This window comes from Centroberyx affinis, unplaced genomic scaffold, assembly GCF_046629955.1.
Source record: "Centroberyx affinis isolate AG114_WGS23_722 - 3 ecotype Tasmania unplaced genomic scaffold, CSIRO-AGI_Caff_v1 ptg002447l_1, whole genome shotgun sequence".
In the NCBI taxonomy this organism is placed as follows: Eukaryota; Metazoa; Chordata; class Actinopteri; order Beryciformes; family Berycidae; genus Centroberyx; species Centroberyx affinis.
Genome location: NW_027280688.1, coordinates 51,699 through 78,533, shown reverse-complemented (window position 1 = coordinate 78,533; position 26,835 = coordinate 51,699). Strand labels below are relative to the sequence as shown.

The 26,835-nt window shown below is 41.3% G+C and overlaps 1 protein-coding gene across 1 annotated transcript; it reads left to right on the top strand.

Annotated features, from left to right (window-relative positions):
* The first annotated feature begins 304 nt into the window (after positions 1-304).
* Positions 305-25,189, top strand: arih2 (ariadne homolog 2 (Drosophila)). The gene is given in 16 exon segments (XM_071533877.1): positions 305-395; positions 6,318-6,633; positions 6,636-6,880; positions 10,131-10,198; positions 10,676-10,748; positions 11,613-11,754; positions 13,752-13,873; positions 14,975-15,084; positions 18,336-18,453; positions 19,319-19,369; positions 20,132-20,153; positions 20,839-20,990; positions 21,273-21,416; positions 22,121-22,189; positions 22,454-22,582; positions 23,799-25,189. Coding segments are annotated over 15 exon segments (1,536 nt in total). The 5' UTR covers positions 305-395; positions 6,318-6,614; the 3' UTR covers positions 23,871-25,189.
* Positions 25,190-26,835: the final 1,646 nt, after the last annotated feature.

Below are 26,835 nucleotides of genomic sequence, written 5' to 3'. Positions count from 1 at the left end.
ATATCAGAATTAGTATCGGCCTTCAAATACCCGTGTCAGATTAACCCTAATATAAACCAAATGTAAAAAGTGTTTTTTTTTTTAGCTCTTAACCTAAACCTCCTGTTATGAGAAACTCCCAACAGCTCCCACAGTAGAGACGTGTCTTATTTGTAATGTAAGAAGCATGAAGAGGTTTCCCATCCTACTAATGCTGCTCATCCTATGTGGCCTCATCTTTCCTGGAAGAGAGAGGCAGCCCGAAATGAGAGACGCGGAAGTGACGTCATTTATAAATACCCCCGTAGCCGTCTACCTTCCGCTCACCCAAAGCGACCAGAGTCTAATCGCTTTCCGGATCCTCTCAAACCGCTCCTGGGCTGCCGCTGCGAGCCGAGCCGACGCTGCTCCGGGAGGTAAATATGAACAACTTCACCGGGTGGGGATTCATATAGCGGTTGTTTGTGTCTGTGTGTTTATTCCCGGAGCTCCGGCAGGCCTTGTTTACATCTCAATCCCCGGACTAGAGTGGGTGAGAGGCGGAGGCACAGCAGGGGGGGGGGGGGGTTTGCTAACTTAGCTAATAGCTGGTATGTTTTTTTTTTAATTCGTGGCAGGGAACAATAGACACGGTTGTTTTTTAATAAACTTTCGAAAGGCTTTTCACAAAGTCCCAAACTGTGTAGCTACTCAAATGCGTGAGTTTGCCTTGCCGTTAATTCACTGGTGAATGTAATGTCAACACGCTAGCCAGGAAGCTAAACCCGGCTAACGGTAGCTAGTAGCCGCTGTGTGAAATTGACTTTGCTGCCTTTTAGTTTTGAAGTCAGGCTGAATTCCCGTGGCTGTCGTAGCTAGCTAGCTACCAGCAAAACAACCCGAACCAGTTATATGTTGCTTATCTTTTCCCCGAACTCCTTCCCCCCCCCATCCCCCCCACTTATATCTACGTGATCAACAACCCCTTGCTGAGTCGCTATGATATATTAGCCTAGCAATATGTATGTCACCCAGTTTGCTGCCTATTTTTAGCCTGGACCGGACGGAATGCGAGCATTCGTCTGTAGCCGGGCTGGCACCGGGCTGGCTGGCCGAGCACCGCGTTTTGGATCCAGGTGGATATTTGCAAAGTCATATTTGAACCCCGGTGGCAGCAACTGCTCTGATCCTGTGCCTCTAAACCTCGCAGATTCGTCAGGATCGCAGGTCGAAATAAGCCAACCTAAGGCCGGTGCTAAACTGTCACGGTAGAGGACTCTTCATTCAATGCATTCTCTACTTGCAAAGGAATTTCACTGCCCTGCCAATTATATCAGGCACCCTGTCATGCGCCTGTATGCACATGCACTACTTCTCTGCTGTTTTCTACTTGCAGATAATGCCTATCGGTGTGGCTTTGGGGCAGGCTTTCCCGTCCCATGCTGTGCCTAACCTTATCACCCGGTTTGCCCCCAAGTTAACTGCAGTTGTAGTTTCTCCCTCTCATCCCCAAAGCTAAAGCGTCACAGGCTAATCCTTTAAATCATGACCTTAAGCCTCTACGCGTGCCCTGTTGTGTCCCACACGTGTTTTATAGAGCTACAATGTAGTAGGGCCAAAAAGCACAGGAGATGCAAGCAAGAGCTGATTTTTAAATCCCGTCTTAGTGGAGTTAAATCCAAAGCTAGAGACTGGTATACGGTGAACAGAGGTTGGAGAGAGACAGGCAAGCAGATAGAGAGAAACAGAGTGTGAGAGAATCTAAGAGAATAAGAGACATGGAAAGGAAAGAGAAGTGGTTTCATTGAATTGTATACAGCATAGAAAAGCAGTGAGTCAAACAGCGAGTAGTGTGGGTGTAGCTGTGATCTGATCAACTGTGCAGCAGGAGGGAGGGAGGGACCTTGGACCTGATCCAGCCACAACCCCTGGCCTCCAGATCTAGGCTAGCCGGCCTTCTAGCCAGCAAAGAAAACTAACATTTTGTCCACAGGCCACAATCTCTGGTAAATCCCCAAGTTCACCAGCCACTTTAACTGTCTGACATGCCAACTTGGCTTTTAGAATAGAACATCTTCTGTGAGGGAAGTTTAGTTGCCAAGTAGAGTAGACAGATATATCAGATTTAGTAACATTTGGCTGGTGGCTGTGCTAATTCCTGTGCCATCCTTCTATTTGGCTAGTGGCTGGGGAGCTAGGCTAATATCTGAGGCAAATAAATATTGAAGAGCAATTTGGAACTTCGGACAAAATGAGTGTAATGTAATAATGTTTGGATATCTATAGCAAAACAACTACAGCAACTATCACACTGTTGGATTTTACTTAAATTGTGTGAGTCTGAAAGATACATGCAGATAATCTGTGGGCAGAGCAGGAAACAGATGTTCTCACCTTCTCCACACAGTGGCTGGGAGTTTCCAAACATCAAATATTATTTGTAGAAAATAAAAGAACCTCCAAACAATGGCTACCTGCCATAATCATTGGTAGTGTTGGAAAACTTACTGTCTAAAGCCAAAATGAGCAGTACTTGACTGGTAGCCAGTGGTAATTTCCCATCCTGCTTCTGAGGCCATGGCTGCATATTATCAGGAGTGACTTAGTTGGACAACCACAGGGTGGGAAATTGTCACCAGCCACCACCCTAACACTGTTAAATCTTTGCCTCTGGCTGGGAGGCTTGTCTACTTTTCGAGTCACTTGGCTAGGTAACCAGTCCTTTGGAGGTTATTTTCCATTCTAGGAAGATGTTTGGTAGGTGAAATTGGGTAAGCTTGCATCAGCCACTGTGGCTGGTGAAAGTAAAAGTGAATTCTCTGCCTTGGAGCCAAGAGGCTTCAGAGGACATTGGTGGAGGCAGGGTGGTGGATACATTGGAGGACAGGATCACAATCACTTTACTCAGACAAAGTGCACCAATGAGCGAGAATTTGTCTGTGTGACATTGGTGCAGAGACAACTGTGAGTTTCACAGTACAGAACCTCACATACAGTACAAAGGAAATTCACAAGCAAACATAGTTTTGAAACACAAGATTGTAAACAAAGAAACGGCATCAATTCAGTGAGGCTGCCGGGCACGGTGCCAACTGGAAGATACTTTGAACAGAGGTTTTCAAAGACTTTTTAAGGCAAACGGTTTCAGGAAGGTCAAACTGGGTCCTGGAATTATGTTTGAGAAACTGGGATCCAAAGCTTCTGACGAGGTCTTGTAATCAAAGCCTCACCAAGTGGAAGAACCACTGGGTCTGTGGTTCTGAATGTTTCTAGTCTCACAGCCAGGAAACTAGCTTTTCATCCTCATGCCACAGTGACAACTGAATATCAAAACTCACCAGCTGCTGAACTATCCTTCCAGCCAAACCGTTTTGGCTTGGTTTTTACCATACAGCTCCCAAACAGTGTTACCTATCCAAGTGGCTGGTAGAGTAAACAAACTTATCAGCTGTCAGCCAAAGATTTCCCCGTGTTTGGCTGGAGGCTGGTGTTAATTCCCCACTCTGAATTCACAGCACAGTTCGATTAGACTCAAGATTCCAAGCCACTCTATATTATTGATTGCTTGGAAATGCTATATAAAAAAACAAATAATGCAAGACACCACCAAGCAAACACAGTGAGCTGCTGGACACAGCTCAAATTTCAATGTAGCACTACCTTGGCGGTATGTGCGATTGTATGCGTAATGATTGAGCTTTTATGTAGCCAGTGTTGTCTTGGGTTATTTTTATGTTTTTGCTTGCATTGATATTCACAGAAAGTCTTGAACTCAGTCTAGGGTGCACTGTTTAAGAACCACAATGCTGGGCCAGTATTTTGGATCATGGTCCGAAGGGTCATAATGCTTCTACAATTATGTTTGAGAAATTATGGCTGCCCCATTTAGCGTGCATCATGTATTGCATTTTTTCCCTCACAGTTAATAATCATAAAGCATTGGAAACATTGACATTTTACTTAGCCTAGACCCTCCCACTTAACACCCCTCCCCCCCACCCCACCCACCCATTTTGAAATAACATGTAAAAAGTAGATTAAAAATCATGATCACAATGTCTCACATTGGATAAGTATAGAAAACAGATAGATACATGGGTGTAATTTTGATTTATACAGGTAATATATTTTCAGTTTTCAGTGTAAAGCTGGCACCAGACCAGTTGGAATATTTTTGTGGAATAGGCTATATCTAATAAAACAAAATTATGCTGGAGAAATGCTGTTAGTTGTTTATAAAAATGCTGTACGGTCTCAAATTATTGCCTGTGTGCTGACCTTTAGGGTGCAGCAGCCTTGTGTGTGTTTGTGTGTGGAAAGGATCCTTGACGAGAGGTTGACCCTCAGTAGTGATGATGCAGATGGCTGAACTTTCCATCTGTACAGAGAAGAAATCTGATGGCCATGACTGAGTTAGTAACACAGTGTTCTGCCTTAGGGACATGAGATTGTAAGATTGTGTGGAGATTTCCTCCTTAAAACACCACTAACACATGATTTTGAAGAAGTTTATAGAGACATTGCTTTTAGCAGAAATGAGGATAAACAGCTGGGAGCGGGTCAGTGGGAATAATTTGCTGGACTAATATGTGAGGAGTGAAAGCTTTGTGGAAAAATATACTCATGAAAACCAAATGTTTCAATAGTTCCTTTCCAAAATGTGATACTCTGCTTCGTCACCTAAAGTTCAGTTGTCAGTATCACTGAAATACAGCAGCTCCAGTCTGTAAAAGCATCGCCCAAGCTACTCCCTAAACCATCTCAGAAAAAACACTGTGATATGATTCAGGGTTCAGTGACCATGCAGACGCCTCGGCCTCCTATCAGGTCGACACAGACGTCTGATGACCGTGACATCCTGTCCTATTTTGTCTTATCTGTCTCTATTACCTCAGATATTATTTATTATATGTTTTTATTATGTCTGCAACTAGATGTGCTGCTGCTGCCTTGGCCAAGTCCCTCTTGTAAATGAATTCCCTCAGGAATAAGCTGGATAAATAAAAGTTATTTCAGTATATCATAAAATATCGTAACATTTAAACCTAACTGGAACATACCAACTATTTTATTTGATAAGAAAGCTCTTCCATAAATGTACTTTTGTGTGGTAAGAGGCTTGAAGAGCAAGAAGCATGTTAAGTGGGTTGTGGTGCTCATGTTTTTGCTTTTGAGATGATGCCAAGCAAGCATACTATTTTCTTAAAACATGAATAAAGTGCACTAAAGTGTTGGCATGCACACAGTGTAGCATATTAAATATAGGGTTCATATACAGGTCTGGAAAGTATAGAAAACGAATTTGAAAAGTTGAGGAATTGGATGCAAAATATGGAAAAATAAGATACCCATGTGACTAAACATCTCACGTTGCTGGAGACCCCACTGTCATTTGACATATTATATTTGTTATTGTAAAGAATAATGATCCGCTATAGAATAATATGGCCTAGCTGACATTCAAACTGCCCCAGCCACTATCAGCAAACAAAATCTTCAAATCCAGCAAAAAATTAAGGCCTAGAAACAAGTTTGGCATAGAGAAATGGCAAATGTGTAAGAAGCCAGAAAATAGATACTGAATGTAGAAAATTGAGATTGGTACCAATCCTCTCATCAGTCAGTTAACTTCAAGGCCTGATATCTGACAGCTGATACCAGGGCAGCATTTTGAGGAAATATAAATGGGTTCGTTCGGCCCTGAAAAACCATTTTGTGTTTCCATTATTCCAAGTCTGCTGCAGCAGTGGGCACAATACGAGTTCCTGCACCCAGCAGGAAACCGTGAATAAACAGTTGAATGGGCTGTAAGTGGCAACGCTCAATCAACAACAAGAGAGCTGTGGTATTTTTTGGCACATTCAGTTTATTTCACAAGTCTTCACTGACATCTTAACCACACCAGTCTGATGTGTGAACTGTGACGTTAAGATGTTCAAACCGCCATGAAATGAAAAATGACTCTTTGCACCTTGTTAGCTAATTCTCCATATCATAATATACACCTACTTAACAGTAAATGCCAAAAAAAAGGCACAAAATGTTTATTTTTCTCCTATTTTTATATAAATGTGCCATTCATTTTACTTAGTGGAAAGCAACATGTTTAGTGATTACCTCATGGTGTACCAGTAAAAATTCAAATGAATAACACCATCACAAATTTTTGACAAGGCTAATTTTGTCTTTTTCCACTTTCTCCACCCCGCCTTTCCTTTCTTTTCCTTTTTCATTTCTTGCTTGCCCCATCCAATTCTCTTCCTATTTTCTTTCTTCCTGCCTTCTCGTTCTCGTCCTCTTACCTTTCCTTCTCCTTTCTTCCTTCCTCCCTCCTTCCCGTCCTCTCTTCTCCTCCCCAGTCTTGTTTTTCTCCCCTCAGATCCTCCTGTACCCAGCTTTCCAGATGAGTGACGGGGAGTGCGACTTCTTCTGCTTCTTCCGCTGCTGCTGAGCGCGCTCTGTACGCGCCTCAAACAGGAAGAGAGGGTGTCTCTGGGTAGTGTAGTCCTCCCAGACGCGAGCCAGTGTAAACGGGGCGGGGAGGAACCAGGAAGAGGGGAGACGCTAGCTTCGAGCCATTTCAGCCAATCGGACCGGTAGGATCCGACAGGTAGGCGGGCCGTCTACCTGTCCGGGTGATTGATTCAATCGATTGGATGTCTGTGGACATGAACAGCCAGGCGCGGACAGCAACGAGGAAGACTTCGGGGTGAACTCTGAGGAAGAGGAGGATGAGGACGACGGAGGAGAGGAGGAGGATCAGGGCGACATCGCTGGATACTACGACGGCGTGGCCAGCGACGTGGAGCAGCAGGGCGCCGACTCCTTCGACCCCGAGGAATACCAGTTCACCTGCCTGACCTACAAGGAGAGTCAGAGGGTGCTGACGGAGGAGGTCAACAACGTGGCCGCCGCACTCAAGGTGTGTGTGTGTGTGTCATGTGACTCTAGCTGAGTTGCATGATGCGTCACTACTATCAAAGTATCCTGATAACTAAATCAAAGATTCTCATTGTAGCATAAGTACATGTAGGTAGGGCTGGGCGATATGGTTGAAATCAGTATCATGATTATCATAAGGATTTTTTCCAATATCAGTATGTATCACCATATGGCTCACATATGCAAAATCATGATAAATCAAATTAATGTTCATCCCATTGAACCAAATGGTAATGTAAAACTGAAATTTTCAAATCATATTCCTACCATACCTCAGTTTTGAAATAGAAGTTGCTCATTATCACCAATTTAGTCCAACGATAACATTTGAATCCCATGGTTATATACAGTCTTTGGTTTCTCCCTGTTCTCAAACTTTGTCCCTACAGGCCACCGTACACTCACTTTGACCATGAACCAGTCAAAACAAATCAATAGCTGTGTATCAAACAAATTCTTAACCCGAAACTTAACCGTTGTTCCGATGTGGCGAGTCACTTCATGATGAATTACAAACTTGATCCATTGGGGTCAAGGTAAATGGGTGAGCAAGTTTTGAATTAAATCCAAATTTTCTCTCGTCTCTTTATTGGTTCAGTACACTAAATGGCTTTGAAAAAGGAGTAGGGAGACGTTTCTGTGAACAGTGTATGTTAGCTATTTTGGCTGGTAAAAATAATTCTTGGCAGGTAATTTTTTTTAAGTTTACCTTCCCATGGCACGTCAGGCCAAATTTTTCATTTAGCACACTGCGCACAGGGCACAATCTTGTGTATTGCATTTAGATATGAAATTGTGAATAAAAACCCTCTATACTCTGCCTGTGTTGACTAAGGCACTAGTGATTACTTTGGGTGCTTTGGCTCGAAAGCTCAGTTCAAAAACGCCATCAAAAGGAAAAAGGAGTCCACACACCAGCCAGGTAGGGCATCAAGCCTCAAAGAAAAAGGATACAAAAAAAAGATTCTTTTAGTTTGACATGGTGCAAAAAATGTAAATTGAACAGCAGAATAGAGCACTGATGATGGTCCGATGGGCTGAAGTTTTTGCTTAAAATCAGTCTGGGGAAAAAAGTCAAATTTTAAAAGAATCTTTTTTTTACTGTCATCTTTCTGATGTGCTTTTTTGAAGCTTGATGCCCTAACTGGCTTGTGTGTGGGTTTTTTCCCCCCTTTTTGAATAGGTTTTTGAGCAATGATATAGGCTATGGAAAGAGATGCGTGCTGTTGGTTGAGGTTATGGTTGTAGTGGAAGTGTGAGGCTAACCTGAAACGCGTACAGTGAGTTCACTCTTGAAGGAGGCTTGCTAAAAATGTAATTTCCAGCCCGAGTGCCAGTATGACAGTTTACATTGTTCCGAGTGCGAGGAGGCTGACTAACAATAATCATGAGGTTACATTTTTGTGAATGCGGCCTTTCAGATTCATCCATCCACGCTGCACACTGGGCTTTTTTACTCTCCGGTTATTTAGGGAAACTGTGCTGAGCATGCATGCTCTTTTCCAGCAACGCCCTACTTCACGTTCACACAGTTACACACATTCACACCTGGGAGCTGCTCGGTGCAACCAGTTCACTACTGCTGGCAGAACTGAGCAGCTCTAAAGGAGCGGCTGGGGGTTCAGTGCCTTGCTCAAAGGCGTAGGTGAAAGAGGGGGGGGGGGTGTTTTCAGATTTTCCCAGAAATCAGCGACCTCCAGGTAGGGCTGGGGGATATATCGTATAATATTGATATTGTGATATGAGACTAGATATCGCCTGGGATTTTCGTTATCGTAAAATTGTGAAATAACTTAAAAGTTACTTCTTCCTGGTCTTAAAGGCTGTGTTACAGTTCAGTGATACAATTTTCTGAACTCCTAAGCCTGTTCTGGCTGAGTAAAATGAACAATGATTGGCTTTACCTGTTCATCATATCCACATCACTTATTACTGATGACACATCACTGATCACTAATGATAATTACTAATGTTCTGAATTTTCTTGTGTGTAAATATCTTATGAAAACACAAATACTCATACCCAAAATATCACATCACATTATCGATATTAGGGCTGCAACTAACGATTATTTTCATTGTCGATTAATCTGTCCATTATTTTCTGGATTAATCGATTAGTTGTTTGGTCTATAAAATGTCAGAAAATGGTGAAAAATGTGGATCAGTGTTTCCCAAAGCCCAAGATGACGTCCTCAAATGTCTTGTTTTGTCCACAACCCAAAGATATTCAGTTTACTGTCATAGAGGAGTAAAGAAACCAGAAAATATTCACATTTAAGAAGCTGGAATCAGAGAATTATGACTTATTTTTCTTAAAAAATTACTCAAACCGATTAATTGATTATCAAAATAGTTGGCGATTAATTTAATAGTTGACAACTAATCGATTAATCGTTGCAGCTCTAATCGATATCAAGGTATTCGGTCTACAATATTGTGATGCTTGATTTTGTCAGTATTGCCCAGCCCAGCCCCACCTCCAGGCTTCTCTAACCTCTAGGATTAATTTGAGCCGTTCGGCCTGTAGTGCCAGCTGATATGGTGATGATATGGTAGTGTAATTCTAGACACTCAGCTTTATCTTCCTGGCTCTTCTAATAGTATCACTGTATTATTACAGCTGAGAGAATCCATCACGTCAGCCCACTGGGAGATAAGTGACTACATGTCAGGTTCCTAAACTGATAATTAATTGACCAGGACAGAGGAGTGTTAATGGAGTCAATACAGACTTCTGTTTTTGCTCTAAAAACTTTTTCTTCAGGGCCACCAGAGAATTTAATTTGCCTCATCTATTTTTAGGAATTCAGGGGAAAAACTGGTGGATTTTAACCATCGATGTCCTTGATTTTTATTTGAATTTATTACCATGTTTTATAGTGTTTCCCCACAGTATCTTCTGCCACCCATATTGAAGTATAGAGAGACATAATAAGTATAGAGAAACGTTGCATTATGAGTGGTTGTGTTTGTAGTCAGGGATCATGAAGTATATTCTACACTCCGGCAGCAGTGTTGGCTTACTGTGAGTTACACTGAAAACAGCTAAATTGAGGCAATATGACATTGCTCTGTGTCATCGCAGTTCAGATGAATTTCGAGACGGGGAGAGCTGACTCAACTGCGACTAAAGCAACACACCAAAACTAATCTCTCAAACTAATCTCTCCCTCTCTCTGTTTCTCTTTCTCTCTCTCTCTGTTTTTTCTCTCTCTCTTTCTGCCCAGGTTTTACCAGCCGTAGCGAAACTGGTCCTTGTGCATTTTCACTGGCAGGTTTCACAAATACTGGACAGGTTTGTCTCTTCTGTCTTTCTCCCCCTTTTCACTGTTGTTCCCACAGTTTATCCGTTTATCTCTCTTTCACTCTTACTACCCATCTTGGTTTCTTTCTGATTCCCCCTCTCTTTCTCATTCTCCATCTTTCTTTCTTATTCTACCTCCATTTGCTCAGTCTTTTCCTCAAATTTTTCCCTCTCTCTCTCTCGTTCTGTCTTTCTCATTGTCCTTTCTCTCAGTAATCCTCGTTCTCATATTCCCTGTCTTTCTCTGATTCCCCCTCTCTGTCTCTGCCATTTCTCCCCGTTTCTCTCATTCTTTCTCTCATTTTCCATCTTTATTTCTCATTTTCCTGTATTTTCTCTCCTTTTTCATTCATTTTCTTTATTTTTCTCTCTCTCTCTCTCCACATCTCTACTGTTTACTTTATATTCTCTCTCATAAACACTCAGTTCCTCACCTGACCTTATGTGTTCTGGTCATGTTTTCCATAGATATAAGTCCAACTCGTCTCTGCTGTTGTCAGACGCTCTGGTCCAGCCCAGCAGCACCTGCAGATCAGTCACTGTGAGTATCAGCAGACAGTGTGTGTGTGTGTGTGTGTGTGTGTGTGTGTGTGTGTGTGTGTGTTCCCTAAAGCCTGATATATGTTGCTGCTTGACTTCTGGTTCTAAAACTATACGCCATTTTTTTTATATCTTTCTTTCTCGACTCAAATCACATTTTAATCTGCATCATAGTTTCAGCCAAGTGATCTTGATTGGTCAAAAATATCTTCTTGCCATGTTGATATTTCCCATAAATTCCCATTATTGGTTGCCATGCCAACTCTTGTGGCAAGCAGGGAGCTAGTTGGCAGTCTTTTCTTGTTTTCTTCTGTTGTTTTGGTCTTTATGTCTACAGCACTTTGAAGAAAACTTTTCAGACAGTACACATGCATTGGTAAACATTGTGTAAAAGCCGTAATACCCTTGAAGACGTTCTTTAATGGGATTATGGGTAGTTTGGTGCTGCCCAAGGTTGAGCTGCTTCTTATAGCCACTGAATTTCCATCGTACACATAATCACAGTAAAGAACGTCTTCTTAGGACATGAGGTCCACTCTCCGCTATAATAGAGAAAATAATTTTCTGATAAACATTTGGACTTGTACTTGGTGAGTAATATGATTCTGATTTTAAGCTTATGACGAAATTCAAGCCAATGGTGTGACCTGTTTGGTTGTTTTTTCCAGTTTTCTATGACAACTAACTTTCCTTGATATTAACGCTACAGATATTTGCATTTGTTTTGATTGATCTTTTTACAGTTACCCAAATATGTGAAGTGTTTGTGTCTTAGCTCCCCTCCCAGCTCTCCAGTGCAGTTTGTGTCTGATGGTGTGTATATAATTTGTGTGTGTGTGTGTGTGTGTGTGTGTGTGTGTTTCAGGCCCCCCAGTCCCTCCAGTGCGGTGTGTGTCTACAGGTCGTACGGAGGGACGCCCTGCTGGCTCTGCCCTGCCAGCACTCCTTCTGCAAAGCATGCTGGGAGCAGCACTGCACTGTACTGGTCAAAGATGGCATGGGAGTGGGTGAGTGTGATTGTTTGTTTGTGTGTGTACTCATCAAAGATGGCATTAGAGTGGGTGAGTCACACGCTCAGTTTGATCTGAGGCTCACAAGTATCTGTTCATTTATCAGTTTTGCCATCTCTCCGTCTCTGTATTCATGTGTGTGTGTGAGTGCGAGTGTGTGTTTGTCAGCTGAGGGTTACATTGTAGTTGAAGACCTCGGGTCCTTTGAAAGTTTATTTTAGCCTGAGCTTTCCTGGCAGACCCGACTGGTTTAATTTAGCAAGGCAAGCTACATCAGTCACTTTATGATACTGTTTGTAGTGACTGAAAACACTGTAGATCCTGGGTGTATGTTTCTGTATACGTCCATATTTGTTTACGTGTGTGTGTGTGTGTGTAATCCAGGAGTGAGCTGTGACTTTGAAGATAAAGGTGGTGTAATACTAAGTTTTGATGACTCCCATCTGGTGTAACATTTACCAGACAGGCATGCTCCTTGGGCTAACGTGTGTGTGTGTGTGTGTGTGTGTGAGCAGGCGAGCAGGCAAGCAGATGGGTGTGTGGGTGTGCACATCTATTAGTTACAAGTTACTTCTTTGTATATATATGTGTGTGTTAAAGTGTGCAGAATTTACCAGTCAGTGAGACGCCCTGTCCTTTATTTGTGTGTGTGTGTGTGTGTGTCTGTTCTACTTCCCAACAGTCTCTCTGATAGTGTGTCATCATAGCAGAGTCCTTTTGACCTTGCTAAGTGTTTCTCTGAAGACGGTTATATAACAGATGACCCCAATCCGGTTTCTGGGTCACTGTACCACTAGAAACTCGCCGGCTGAAGCCAAACCTCACCGAAATGGAACGTATTTGGTTACCGGTGGATTTGAAGAGTAACTCGACACCAAACCCAAGTCTGTGTAAAAGCCTGACATCTAATGGTAAAAAGCATGCTACCGAAATTGCCATCTGCTATTGGCCCCTCTCCTCCTGGCACCAAAGACCAGCCAATAGCAGAAGGCAATTTCAGCTTCACACAGATTTGGGTTTGATGTTTAGTTACTGTTTAAAATGATGTGCACCATTCATTGGTCCAGTAGTAAGGAGTGCAAGTGTCAGAGTTGAAGCCCTAGAGAAAAAGAAATAAAAAATAAGTGCTGAGAAGAGATTAATAGTCGAAGACGGCTGTTTTATATCTCTGTATCGCAAAGGCTGCAATACAGGCATTTTTAAAATTCATTATTGTAATGCAATCAGTGTGTGAAGTAGCGATAATGAGAAGTGTTTGGCAGACGGTCCTCCCTCCAACCCTAGAGTATAGTGTAGATTATGAGCTATTACTGTTGGGTTACATTAGCAGAGCAGGTCAATGTGTCTCCATAATCTGCTGTTGTAGTGCTACAGTTGTGACAGAGAACATCAAAATGAGACTTGCAACTAGATTTATAAATATACATATGTATCACAAATATGTCAAAATAGTTAAAAACCTTAACAGCCGTGGTATATTAGGTAAAAGGCTTTGGTGCATTGATGATATTCAAATTAGAGTAGCTCTTGTATTGCTCAGGACTCATTCTAACTGTGTGTGTGTGTGTGTGTGTGTTTGGCAGGTGATTATTTCGGACCCTGTGTATGTGTTTTTTACATATTTACCTAAGTCTGCAATGCCTTCAAAGCCAAACAGCAGTAAAGTATTGATAATAGTGAAACTGAGAAAAAAGACTCCAAAGTGTGTCAGCCAAACCATTGTTGGTACATAACTAGACTTTATATCATTTCATAGCATTTATTTTAAATTTTTTGTTGATATTAAATCAAAACCCCGCTCGTGACTTTTGATCTTAAAAACACACAAAAGTAATTCCTGGTGATTGGCCTGTTTTAGGGCAGTTAGGGCAGTGTGTATGCTTCTTTTCTCCACATATCCTGCCTGTGATTCAGGACTCTCCATAATAAGCTCTCTCTTTCTGTGTGTGTGTGTGTGTGTGTGTGTGTGTGTGTGTGTGTGTGTGTGTGTCCAGGTATCTCGTGTATGGCTCAGGACTGTTCCCTGCAGATGCCAGAAGACTTTGTCCTGCCGCTGCTGCCAGGAGAGGAGCTGAAGGACAAATACAGACGCTACCTCTTCAGAGACTACGTCGAGGTGTGTGTGTGTGTGTGTGTGTGTGTGTGTACTGAAGCTATCTGCTCAGACGTTAGGTTGAGGTCTGCATGTATAGCAAATAGCGAGAGGCATGTGGAGAGGCGGTGAGAAAGGGGAAAAAGCACTCAGTAAAGCACTGTGTCTGTGGTTTAACAAGTGAATCTTTCAATTGCCTTCACACAGCATTAAATCTGAATCTCCTCATCACTCTCCCACTCTCTTTCCGTTTCTCTCTGTCTGTCTCTCTAGCCGGGTTTCCATCCAAGTATATTTATGCAAATTATGATGCCTCAAATTAGAAAAGCTCAATGGAAACTGCAAGCTTTGATAAAGTTTCCTCAGTATTGCAAAAGGTTTTTATGCGTGCTTGAGCCAGAAAATGGTTTTGTCAATAAATAAATGATGTGTTAAATAGCGATGGAAATGCATTTGTCGAATAAATAATAATGTAGTCTTGGCACGGCTAGAATGGTTCACTGTCATTGCACAACAGAAAGTGGCTTTTGACTTGAAAAACTTTGGAAAATGTCTGTAAAATACTCGATCCATCATGATTTCCCAGAAATGTCATACATGCTGTTCCCATTTTTAAGTCCCTGTTGTATGGCAATTAGTTGGTACATCAGAATATTGCCAAGTGCGTTTCTTTGCTTTCATTTTCTGATGGCATGAATAATAATAACAACCTGACCAATATGAATCAATTCTTATCAATACGAATCAAGACTATGGTGGATGTGTGTAGTTTTTTCTTCTGATGTACATTAAATTCATTCATTACATTCATTTTATTCACTTCTACTCAACTGAGGAAAATACCCTTATATTTTTTGCAGCATTTCAAAATTTTGCTTAAAATTTACATGGCAGTTGGATAGAAACATGGCTTCCTTCTATGCTGCACCTGATCTATCTCTTATCTAACCGCCTCTCTCTCTCGTCTCTCTCATCTCTCGCCTGTGAAAGTGAAAGTTTTCTATGGAAGAATAACGACGACCTCAGTGCCTCAGATCCACATAAACTTAAGCTTCCAGTTGTAGCGTATTATTTATGTCTTATCTAATCCTTCTCTCTCTCCCCCTCTCTCCCTCTCTCCTCCAGAGTCACTTCCAGTTGCAGTTGTGCCCGGGTGCAGACTGTCCCATAGTCATCCAGGTCCAGGAGCCCCGGGCGCGCAGGGTGCAGTGTAGCCGCTGCACTGAAGTCTTCTGGTAGGACACACACCTACACACGCTCACACACTATATGCAAATATTCAGAGCTACACGCAGACTTCGGGCCTTGTTCACAAATCATACAATGAAATGAAAGTTGCGCGAGAAGTGGCATCGAGACCTACAGTTATGGTGGCATACGTGATATCGCTTAGTTTGCACTGTTAAGTCCCATTCACACCTAGAACGACAACTATAAAACCTATAAAATAGTGAACTATAAAATAGGGCTGAACGATTTTGAAAAAAAAAAATCTAATTGCGATTATTTTGACTGATATTGCAATTGCGATATGATTTGCGATATTTGAGGGAATGATAATTTTTACATCATTATTCTAATTTTCATTGAAAAACGCATTAAAATGATTATGGTGTGATTTTTGCGGGGATCTGTACCAAACAAAGATGTTTTCTTAAGTCTGTAGAATATGATGTGTAGGCCAGGACATCTCTGCAGCATGACAATATTTAATATAAAATGGTATTTTGACACACATTTCACCTTTAACAAATATTGTGCCTCTAAATACTGCAATTTTTAAAAATTGCAGTAGGCCATATTGCGATTTTGATAAAATTTTGATTAATTGTTCAGCCCTACTATAAAATACTACAAACTATAACGATACACCATTGCTCAAGCATTCACACTGCAACGATATTGTCGGAGCATGATTACTTTACCGACGTGCTTTTAATTTACTCGCTCTCAAAGTAAATAACGACATAGCCGAAGGATTTGGGCTCATGAATTGCAGCAAAAGAGAGACAAGGTCCTCACCCGGTCCTTGAAATCCTTGAAAGTTTGTGAATTTGAGAAAAAAAATCAAGGCCTTGAAAGTTTTTTTTAAAATAGACATAAACAGACATGGGTCATTGAAAGTGCTTGAATTTATACAGTTTGTGCAAGAATAGAAATTGAAGTTCTTTTGATATATTTTTTTTTTTACTTAACGTTAGTAAATAGGCTAGTTCTGCTGTCTGCATGTGTGTCTCCCGAGTGATTGAAGTGGAATATTCTCAGTGTTGTAACAGTAATTAACCTTGATCCATGTCCCAAACTATGCCGTGTTAGGTCCTTGAATTTTTGAGGGAATCGGGTCTGGAAAGTCCTTGAAAAGTCCTTGAGTTTGATGTTTAAGAAGGCGTGGGAACCCTGGAGAGATGTGCCGGCAGAATCAATAATGCTCTTTCATGGCGCTTTCATGACATTATTGTGCTTTGTTTATATGAGAGCGAGTGGTAGTCACCAAGTGAAGCTGTTCCTTTCTTTACCAGTAGGTGACTCTGAACACCACATCTACTGTGGATCAAAGAGGATAGTCTCCATGTTGAGAGAAACACCTGTAACTTCACCGTGGCTAAACGGGTTTTCAATACACGTTACCCTCCGGTCATAGCGATTAAAAAGATAGAATAATAACGCATTTGCCCTCAGCAGATCAGGTTGGCCAAGACATGATGCTATTTTTTTAGTAAGCAAGATAACTAGTCTAGTTAGCGGGTATATCCAAGTCAGTAAACAGCCTTACCACTAAGCCCAAGAGCTCTTCTGACCCCGACCGGTGTGTCACGTTTCTTTTCAACATTTTTAGAGGCGATGGTCTTTATCAAATAGACTTCTGTCATCAGTTCCTCAGCAAGCAACAGCATCACTGCAGTGAACTAACAAATTCTCCCACCGCTTCCTTTTGTAGAACTTTATTTTGATTGGTTTAAAATGCTTTATCAGAATCGGAATCAGATTTATTGCAAGGTACATTTACACATACGAGGAATTTGATCTGGTGAGATTGCAGCGAAATAAATAAAGTTAGTAAATAAAGTAATAAATTGGATAACAAATCAGAACACAATGAAAGTAAATACAGAAGGAAATGGAACAGTGGTAAGACAGTAATAGCTCATGAAGTTGACTATGTTTAACTATTATAACATCCAATAGTTATGTTATTTTGGATGTTTTTATAATTGTAGTGTGAACACAGACATTCTGTTTACTTACAACCATTTAAATCTTGTTATGTTATCTTTTATAGTTATCGTTCTAGATGTGAATGGGCCTTTAAAATTGTACAAAGTGCCACTTATATAGTATATCACTACAGTACAGAACACGTATTATACGAGGGTGCGAAAGCCAAGAGGAGGCGAGACATCAATGGCCCGGCTTGCAATAGGTCAACCTAGTCTTGTTCTTTTGTACAAACAGCATGAGTCATTTGAAACATTCTTATGGTCAAACGCACTTGAGATAAATTTTTGGAGGCTTCATGCTGGATATAAAACAATTTTCTATGGTTAAAGGTGTAAAATACGCTATCACAGCAGATATGATCATTAATGTTGACATGTATAGGTTAGCTGAATACAGTGAACTCAGTATGAAACGTGTGAAAAGCATTATGTTTCACATTGTTGATTATCTTGTTATATAAAGACCCACAAGCAGTGTGACAACTCTGACACTCGGAATGGCTTATTTGCTGCTATTGGATTACTTGCCAAATATGGCTTTGGGGGAGAGAGTGTACAGATAATTCCTCTTTTTAAAGCCTTCTTTGGTGCCATTTTCACATCAGAAATGCTTTCTGTATCTGCGGTGGAAGCCCCAGTCAACACGTCATTTATGGAATTACCAGGTCACTGAGTTTTTATCCAGTAAAAGAACGATTGACATTATTAGACACAAAATCAAGGCCATCCACATGTTTCATGAATCATACTTTGTTTTTATGTTAATACTTCTCTCAAGAATAACATTAAGACAAATTTAAGAAGGTTTTGTGAATGAGGCCCATTGAATTCAAATGTGTTCACACATCAGCTTCTGCGTTTGGCCCCAGAGTGAAGTGAATGCGTCTCTCACACAAGAAACTTTGAGGAAATTGCTCACCCATAGTTAAAATATTCAAAAATCCTGCATTGGTTAACTGTTACTAAAACATTACATGATGTCAGTGTTTGGCCACAAACTGACATCTAGGTCTGAAGCTGTTTATTTACACACATTTACATGTGTTTTTACAGATCTAAACGTATTGGTATATTCATTCATGTTAAGGTTATTCATTTGTTTAACATTTTTTACTTTTAGATGGAAAACTAGCTTTTTTGAAACTTTCTTTAACTTATAATTTATAATACAGGTATATGTTATGTCAGCCTTTGAAAACATTACAAATGTAAATCTCTCTCTCTCTCTCTCTCTCTCTCCCTCTCTCTATTCTCTCTCTCTCCTCCAGTTTTAAATGCCGTCAGATGTACCACGCGCCCACAGACTGTGGAACGATCCGGAAATGGCTGACCAAATGTGCCGATGACTCCGAGACAGCCAACTACATCAGCGCACACACTAAAGATGTATGAAGGACACGAAAACACACACACACACACACACACACACACTGTTACATCACCCTTACATTACCACATACAGTTACATACACTCACACATGGCCACAGACACTCACAGTCTCACTCACTTACTCAAACACACACTTACAAACCACTTAAGATGTAAAACCGACACACTTGCACTTCTGTTTACACACATGCACACCTTTCATACTCTCACACACACACACACACTTAAGACTGATGAGAGATGGACAGAGATACACACACACACAAATATGTAGACACGTGCTTTTAAGTCACTAGTGCAGTGCCCGTTCAAAACATGCCTGTTCAGAACGGGCCGATTGCTTGGCCTCCGGTATTTCTGCTTGCAGCTTTCTCGAGAACCGCTCATCCAAAACACTGCGCTTCCAGTCGCTTGCTTTGAGCCCCGCTGCTGCACAGAGCGCTGTTCGCTTGTTTATTTAAAGTTTATTAATATTGAACGTGTCGCAGTGTCCAATCCGACACTGCACACCCTTGGGTCCCCAGCAATACACCCGCCAAGTGTGAAGTAGATCGGACAAACGGTTCTCGAGATATGCGAAGGACACACATACAGACAGAGATCCCTTGCTTTATAGTATGATTATAGGTTTTTTGCCATGATATCACTTTAGGATCAAAACTATATTAGAGATGATGTCGGTACAGAAGTCACAATTGTGTGGGCATGAAAACAATAACACATAAACATACATATTGCATTATAACTAAACAACTTGTGAATTTCTCCCATCTCATCATAATTGTACATTTTACATTTTAGAATGATATCTGAATGTGGTGTTCTTTTTTTTTTTTTTTTTTTTCTTTTCTCCTCCTCCAGTGTCCTAAGTGCAATATCTGCATTGAGAAGAACGGAGGGTGCAATCACATGGTGAGTCAGGCAGAGCTGAAAATCACACTTTCCTGGAGCACAGGAAATGCTTAAAATACATTCAGTTACTGGGAGCTGACAGCTATAGCTCCAAGTTAATGGAAAAGAAAAGAGGATGAGCGTACGCACAACCCATGAAATTTGTAGCAGCTGCTGGAATGTAGCTGGACTTCAGTATTGAAGAAAGAGAGCGCTGCACACTGCTGCCAATGCTCCCACATATTGGCTCTAAGTTACAATAACTTGAATAGTTTTGACATTTGGCTAGATCACACCTGGGCAGCAGTATATCTGAGCATTGTTCTTGCACATACAGTACTGTGCAAAAGTCTTAGCCACATGTAAAAAAAAAAAAAAATCTATAAAGCGAAGATGCTTTCAAAAATAATGAAATGAAGAGTTTCTAAATATCAAAAGATTTGCTATAAAAAGCAGTCTGCTGACACACTAATGCAGAAAATAAATAAACATCTAAGATAAAATGTATATAAAAAATCTAGGGTGCCTAAGACTTTTGCACAGTACTGTACATGACCTGTGTTACTTGAGGTGTGCTTGATTTTGTCTTAATAGACACATGAACAGCCTCCAAGCTTGACTTGTCACACGCCAGGTGAGATAAATCAAGCGCTCCATGTTCAGCTGCTAATTTGCTCAGATCTTCGTTGGCTCATGCTGAAGTGGGACTTGAGTAGCTGTCGTGTCAAGTAAAGTCCCCAGTTCACTAAATTCACTTCCTCCTTTTCTCTTTGTGTGTTTCAGCAATGCTCCAAGTGCAAACACGGTGAGTAGTGTATCTGAGTTTTACATTTATTTTCCTGTTTAACTCAGTGGGTTGAGCAAGCCTCTAACACTGCAGGGTTAGGGGTTTTTCTTTCCCACTGTAGTCACCCATGCTGTTAAAGCCTGCACTCATGGCACTGTAAGGCACTTTGAATTAAGTGGCATAGTTTCCAACCTAGTGGCATGTTAACATCTGTATTGGAATAAAAGCCTTTTTTCTCTCAATTTGTTCCATGTTTGGGCTGTTTTGCGACAGCTCACACTGTCTTGTAGGACATTTTGTTAAGTTCAGTGATCCAACAACCAAGTAATGCTATTTAAAAACTTGTTTAAAAAACTAAAATGTCTTCATGTATGTAACCAGGAAACTTTTTTTCCCTTGGGGTCTCTCACTGGTACATCGCAAACGTCACCAGCCTCTTAGGTATAATACCAAATTTGCTGGTATTATATCTCCCACTGTATGTGTTGGACATTACGCATTTATTTGGCACACAGTAAGTGCAAACAGAAGAATGCAAGCTTGTAAACTTCTATTGCTGATGTACTTCTTCTTGATGTGTGAAGTGGGGGGGAAAAAGCTCAGAATTCATGGTCATATCTGTGGTTAGGGTTAGGGTTAGGGTTAGGGAAAAAGCTCAGAATTCATGGTCATATCTGTGCGTTTCTGTTCTGTCTCCTCCCAGACTTCTGCTGGATGTGTCTTGGTGACTGGAAGACCCACGGCAGTGAATACTATGAGTGCAGCCGCTACAAAGAAAACCCTGACATAGTCAACCAGAGCCAGCAGGCTCAGGCCAGAGAGGCCCTCAAGAAATACCTCTTCTACTTCGAGAGGGTGGGTAGAGAACACTTTCACAAATTAACAGAATAGTTCACCTAAAAATGAAAATGTTGTCATTATCTAGTTACCCTCATGTCTGTCGAAGCACTGGTGAAGTTTGTATGTCCACATAACACACAGTGAGTTTGCTGGTGCAGCTCTGTGCCAAAATAACTGAAGTCACTGAAGGCACGAGATTGGTTCTTTAGAGTTTCAAAAAGGGAAAACAAAATGTGCAGCATAATCTAAGCGTTCTGAAGCCAAACTCTTTTTGTTGTCGTTGGTCTTCCCCACCAGTGGGAGAACCATAACAAGTCTCTGCAGTTGGAGGCTCAGACGTACCAGAGGATCCAGGAGAAGATCCAGGAGAGAGTGATGAACAACCTGGGAACCTGGATCGACTGGCAGTACCTGCATAACGCTGCCAAGCTACTGGCTAAGGTACTCACACAGAAACATGTATATATGTGTGTGTGGGTGTGTTTGTGTTTGTGTGTGCATACTGGACAGCTAGGAAGGGAGAGAGAGAGAGAGAAGGGCGACAGGCACACAGAGTGAGACAGGGAGAGAGATGGAGACAGAGAGTGAATGAGGATGGAAGAGAGAGCAAGAAAGCTTGAGAGCAAGAGCAAAATGGAAACATAATCATAAGACTTTTGAGTATCAATAAGACTGATCAGCTAAATTTAGCTACCAAAAACATAAAAAAATTAAATGAAATTAGACAATTTTAGACAGTTAATTAAAAAATGAATTAATTCAGTTTGAACGATCAACTCAACTTTTATTAAGTTTACTTCTTCATTCCTACCGAAGTAGAGAGAATGAGCAGTGAGCCAGCGAGGCTAAATTTGTCACCAATCAAGCCAAAGGTCACATTTTGCCTTGGAATTTGGCCAGAATATTTGCCTGTGTATCATCATGACCTTTAAAATATCACACAAGTACTTCTATGTTGAAAAATATCCATTAACATAGATCTGCTAGAGATCAAATGAAGTGGCTGAATCTGCAGATTAAGATTATGTCCAGATGAAGGTGTTTGTCTTAATTTGGATGCTATATTAAGTGGGGTAACATTCATTCTAAGTTCAGATGGCCATGTCAGTCCCAAAGTCCTGAGTGTCTCTTGTGTTTGTCTCCAGTGTCGCTACACGCTGCAGTATACCTACCCTTACGCCTATTATATGGAGTCTGGCCCGCGCAAGAAACTGGTGAGAAACAAACACCTCTCCCTGCCTGTCTGTTGAATGTATTTATTTACAATTGTACAGTATAAAGCAGTGTAATAATGGTAATCATATCAAGGGCGATCTTGTTTTCATCTCCCTTCCTTCCCCTCTCTTGCCCTCCTGCCCATTTTGAGTCTAGACTGGATAGTTAAAGACGCCACTCTAGAGATTATCACTGTCTCTGTTTGTGTCACTGGGGGTAAAAAAGAGTAATTTAATCTCTGCTTTTCTCTCTTTTCTCTGCAGTTTGAGTACCAGCAGGCCCAGCTGGAGGCGGAGATAGAAAACCTGTCGTGGAAGGTGGAGCGGGCCGACAGCTACGAGAGAGGAGTGGTGGGAGGAGGAGAGGGGGAGCTGAGCGCCAACGACAGAGGGGTGAGGGAGGAGAAATAACGATGGGGGTGGGGGGGAGGTGCAACTGGGAGGGAAGGAAAGTAGGAGTAAAGAGGAGGAGTTTAGCAGGGGGGTAAGGGAGGAAAGATGAAGTTACAGGAGATTAAAGATACTCAGTCTATTGGACAACTTACCCATTAAGTGATGAGAACATAAACACCAAAATCATCCATGTGTCCCTGATAGATCATTCACTCTGGTGCTCCATGCTAACACTTCAGCATACACTGTGTTGAGTGATAGTAGGCGACTAGCATCATGTCAAAAGTGAGAAAATGAGAAGTTGTAGCAGCTCCAAAGCTAAGCGGTGAGCAAACTTAAATGATATGCGGCTAAGTTTGGCAGTTTTGTGTGGAAGATTGGTAAAATGTACATGCAATATGATAGAAAAATAATGTACCGACCTACCAGGGACTACTTCCATAGGAAATGAAGGTAATGGGAAGCTAAAATCACTGCACAGTGGATGAATATGTAGTTCATCACCGGAAATTGTTCCAAAAATAAACCTGGCTACATCCGCTTTGTTGAGTTAATAATATTTTATTTAAAAAATAGGAATCTACATGGCATATAATAAAAAAAACATTTTTATTACTAAAAGGTCAGTTTTCTTACTTTGGATAATACTAGTTTAGTTTAGTTTAGTTTATTAGGATCCCCATTAGCTACAGCATTGCAGCAGCTATTCTTACTGGGGTCCACAAAACAGACTTTACATAGTGACAATGCAGCCATTACACTTACATCATAACACATAACATTACAAAATAAACAGGACAAAGACTAGAACACACACACACAGACAAAACAGGCTCCTGACAATTCAATAACCAGAATATATGAAATAGTCCGTTTCACTCCAGTGTCCCGGTCCACAAACTCAGACCCTCCACGGCCACAAGACACATCAACACAATCAAACTCATATTTGTATTTTATTCAAAACTTAGCCTAGTCACCAACTATCAGTTAATGTAGTGAATGCTAAAGAGTTAGCATTGAGTACTGGAGCGAATGATCTACCAGGGACACATGGATGATTTTAGTGTGTATGCTGTCATTTAAAGGGGTAAGAAGAAACAATGTAGAGGTGAGAAGAGTTAAGGGCTACAATGGACTTTATTTTGTTAATTTGGTGAATGTTTTCATCTGAAGTGCTGTATAATAAATACCTGAGTTTTTCTCCGCCCTGCAGGATCTGGAGAATCAGATGCACATCGCCGAGCAGAGGAGACGCACGCTGCTGAAGGATTTCCACGACACCTGAAGCTCCATCGCCACTGCAAAGCACCAGCATCCTCCCTCCCTTCCTTCCTTCCTCCCTCCCTTCCTTCCCTCCCTCCTACTACCTTTCCTTCCTCTCATCCCTCGGTGCACACATCCTTCACACTCATCCCTCCTCCTTCGCTCGCTCATTCACCTCTCTGTTTCTGTCTTTCCTTCTCTCGCTCTGATTTGCTGCAGGGTCACAGAATGGCACGATTGTATCTCCCCTTCTTCTCCTCCTCCTCCTCCTCCTCTCTTCATGTACATCGTTTGGCTTCACAACATCATGTTTGCTCTGGCTACACTTGTGATTTCAACGCAGCTTTTAAGATCTGATCAGAAAGGGTCAGATTTCACATCAAGACGTGACTGAAAACACTGATTATGCATTTTCCTTGGCTGTATTTATTTTACATATCAGGCATTTAGCTGACGCTCTTTATCCGGAGCGACTTGCAGTGGATGCAATAGCAGAATAAGCTTCATTTTCCTAAGATCACCAAAATTATAAGCAATGTCAGAGCTGTTTGTGCAGTGGACTTTACCGCTGAGATGCTAGAATGACGATGTGAAAGAAGTACTTGTAAAGAGTGCTAAGGAGAGAGATATATTTTTTTCCCCACATTTTTTGAGAACAAATTGGATCAAGCAGACGAGGAACATGTGGGAGAAGGGAGATGATATTCGTTGAGGAGACGGTGATGACTTTTATTTCTGCATTACTTTGTCCCGTTCTTCCTCTCCCGTCTCTTCTCTACATCGCTCGTATTCCTCTTATGTGGTTGTGTCCACATGATGCAGGAGCCAAGCCCAATGTGAGCCCGACTTCTTCCATATCCAGTTTGGGGGGGAAAAAAAAATAAAAAATTCCAGTGATCAGATGCTAAAAGTCGTACTGAACCGCCAAGTGTAATCTCAGCCGCTCACGCACACTACAGCACCACCCATTGTAAGCATGCGCGTGCACGCTCACGACCTGCACACACACACACACACACACACACATAACACATTCACACACTCATGCTCAAACACTCCGCAGTGGAAAATACACATTAACTATTAATTTGCCCCCCCTCACACCCCCCCATCTCGTCCATTCTTTCTTTTCTTTCTTTACATCCACCCCTCCCCCCCCAACCTCTTCTCTTTGTTGCTTTATTTTCTGTTTTTCTTTCTGCTCACGTTGTTCACTTTTTCTTCTGGAAAATGGCTGTTGATAGATAGATCGTTTAAAAAAAAAAAACTGAAAAAACAAAAAAACAAAAAAATTGCTGTAATTTTCAACGGTTGTACATTAATACAGAAATAGAGTTACTGAGAGAGAGTTTTTAAAACCGGACCCTGTCTCTTGTGTGTTCATTCATGCATACACACGCGCACACACACGCATGCACACACACACACACACACACTACAACACTTAGGACAGTGATTCTCAAACTTTTCCATATCAAGGACCCCATACTTAGTCCACATTGGGGCCAAGGACCCCCATTTGATAAGATTTTGTCTCCCGGACCCAAATCTGACACCATTAGGTAGATAGATCGTTAGATATGATCTTGTCCAGAATTCCATGACTATCTATTGTAGGTAGAGAGAAAACAGAGAAACTATGATCAAAATAGTCATTCTTCTACTCAACTTCTTGTAAATGAAATAACGGTGAAGTTTAACAATTTATCAATTTGCTGGGGACCCCCTGGAACCCTCCCAAGGACCCCTGGTGGTCCCCGGACCCCACGTTGAGAACCACTGACTTAGGACATGTTTGGAGGGGCAATGAAGGGAGATGACCAGGTATCTACCAGGAAATACATCACATTAAGGAAGTAAGATGCTCTCAAAATCCAATTTCATTGTGACTTGAACAGCAAGACCACCTTGCTGCCCCGATTTTGGGGAAATCTACTAATTTTAGGGGGAAAAAATACACTATATATATGTTTACAGTCTTGATTTTGGTGAACATGACAAACCCATTGATCTTACAGTGAGCTTTATTCTGATAACACATTGTTTAATGCTTTGTCTCTGTACTCAGATTTTGGATATAATCTCAGTACAAGAGCGCAGCCCCAAATGATTTTACCAGAGGTGTGACCAAGTCTGCTTTGCTTTGCTCAAGTCCCAAGTCGATCTCAAGTCTTGAGGCATAAGTCTCAAGTCAAGTCTCAAGTCCACATGTAGATTACTGAGTCAAGTCCATGTCATTGATGTCAAGTCTAAATGTAGAACACCAAGTCGAGTCAGAACAAATCAAGAGTCCAGTATCAATTTAATATCTTAAAGAAAACTAAACTTGGTAAGAGCATCATGAGTTTCAGTTTCAACTTCAATAAATTCAATTCACAGAGTTTAAATTCAGTCTGCTGGAACAAATCTCATCACTTTCAATCTAAGTCATTTACACAAACACAAGATCTTTTGTCAAGACTTTAGAAACCTTTTCCAGTCACCAAAGTCAAATTCGAGTACCAAGTCACCAGAACCCAAGTGAAGTCTCAGAGCAATTCAAAGTGTGACCTGAGTCCTCACTTGTGGATTTTATTACAATGATACTGATACACTGGTAAGAAAACGCCCATGTGTTGCTTTTCAAATACTTTAAGAGTTCAGATCTGCATTTGGTTTTCTCCCATGACACCCCCCACCCCACACACACACACACACACACACACACACCCTGCATCTGTCCTGCATTAGCCCTGCTGCAGGCTTTTCCAAACAGTTCTTCTTTTTGTCACACAGTAAACAAAAACAATAGGAAAAGTTTGATGTTGTCTTCTACAAAAGTTTAATCTGTAAGCTGTGTAATGTAATGGGAAGGTGTAGGGGGGGAAGAAAAGTAGGATTTCCTGTTGGTGTATTGTTTTGTTCAGAATAATTAGATGGCTGCCTGTCACCATGCTGCAGACAGACTTCCACAGCTTATGTTCACAGGCTTAACTGTGACATTAACA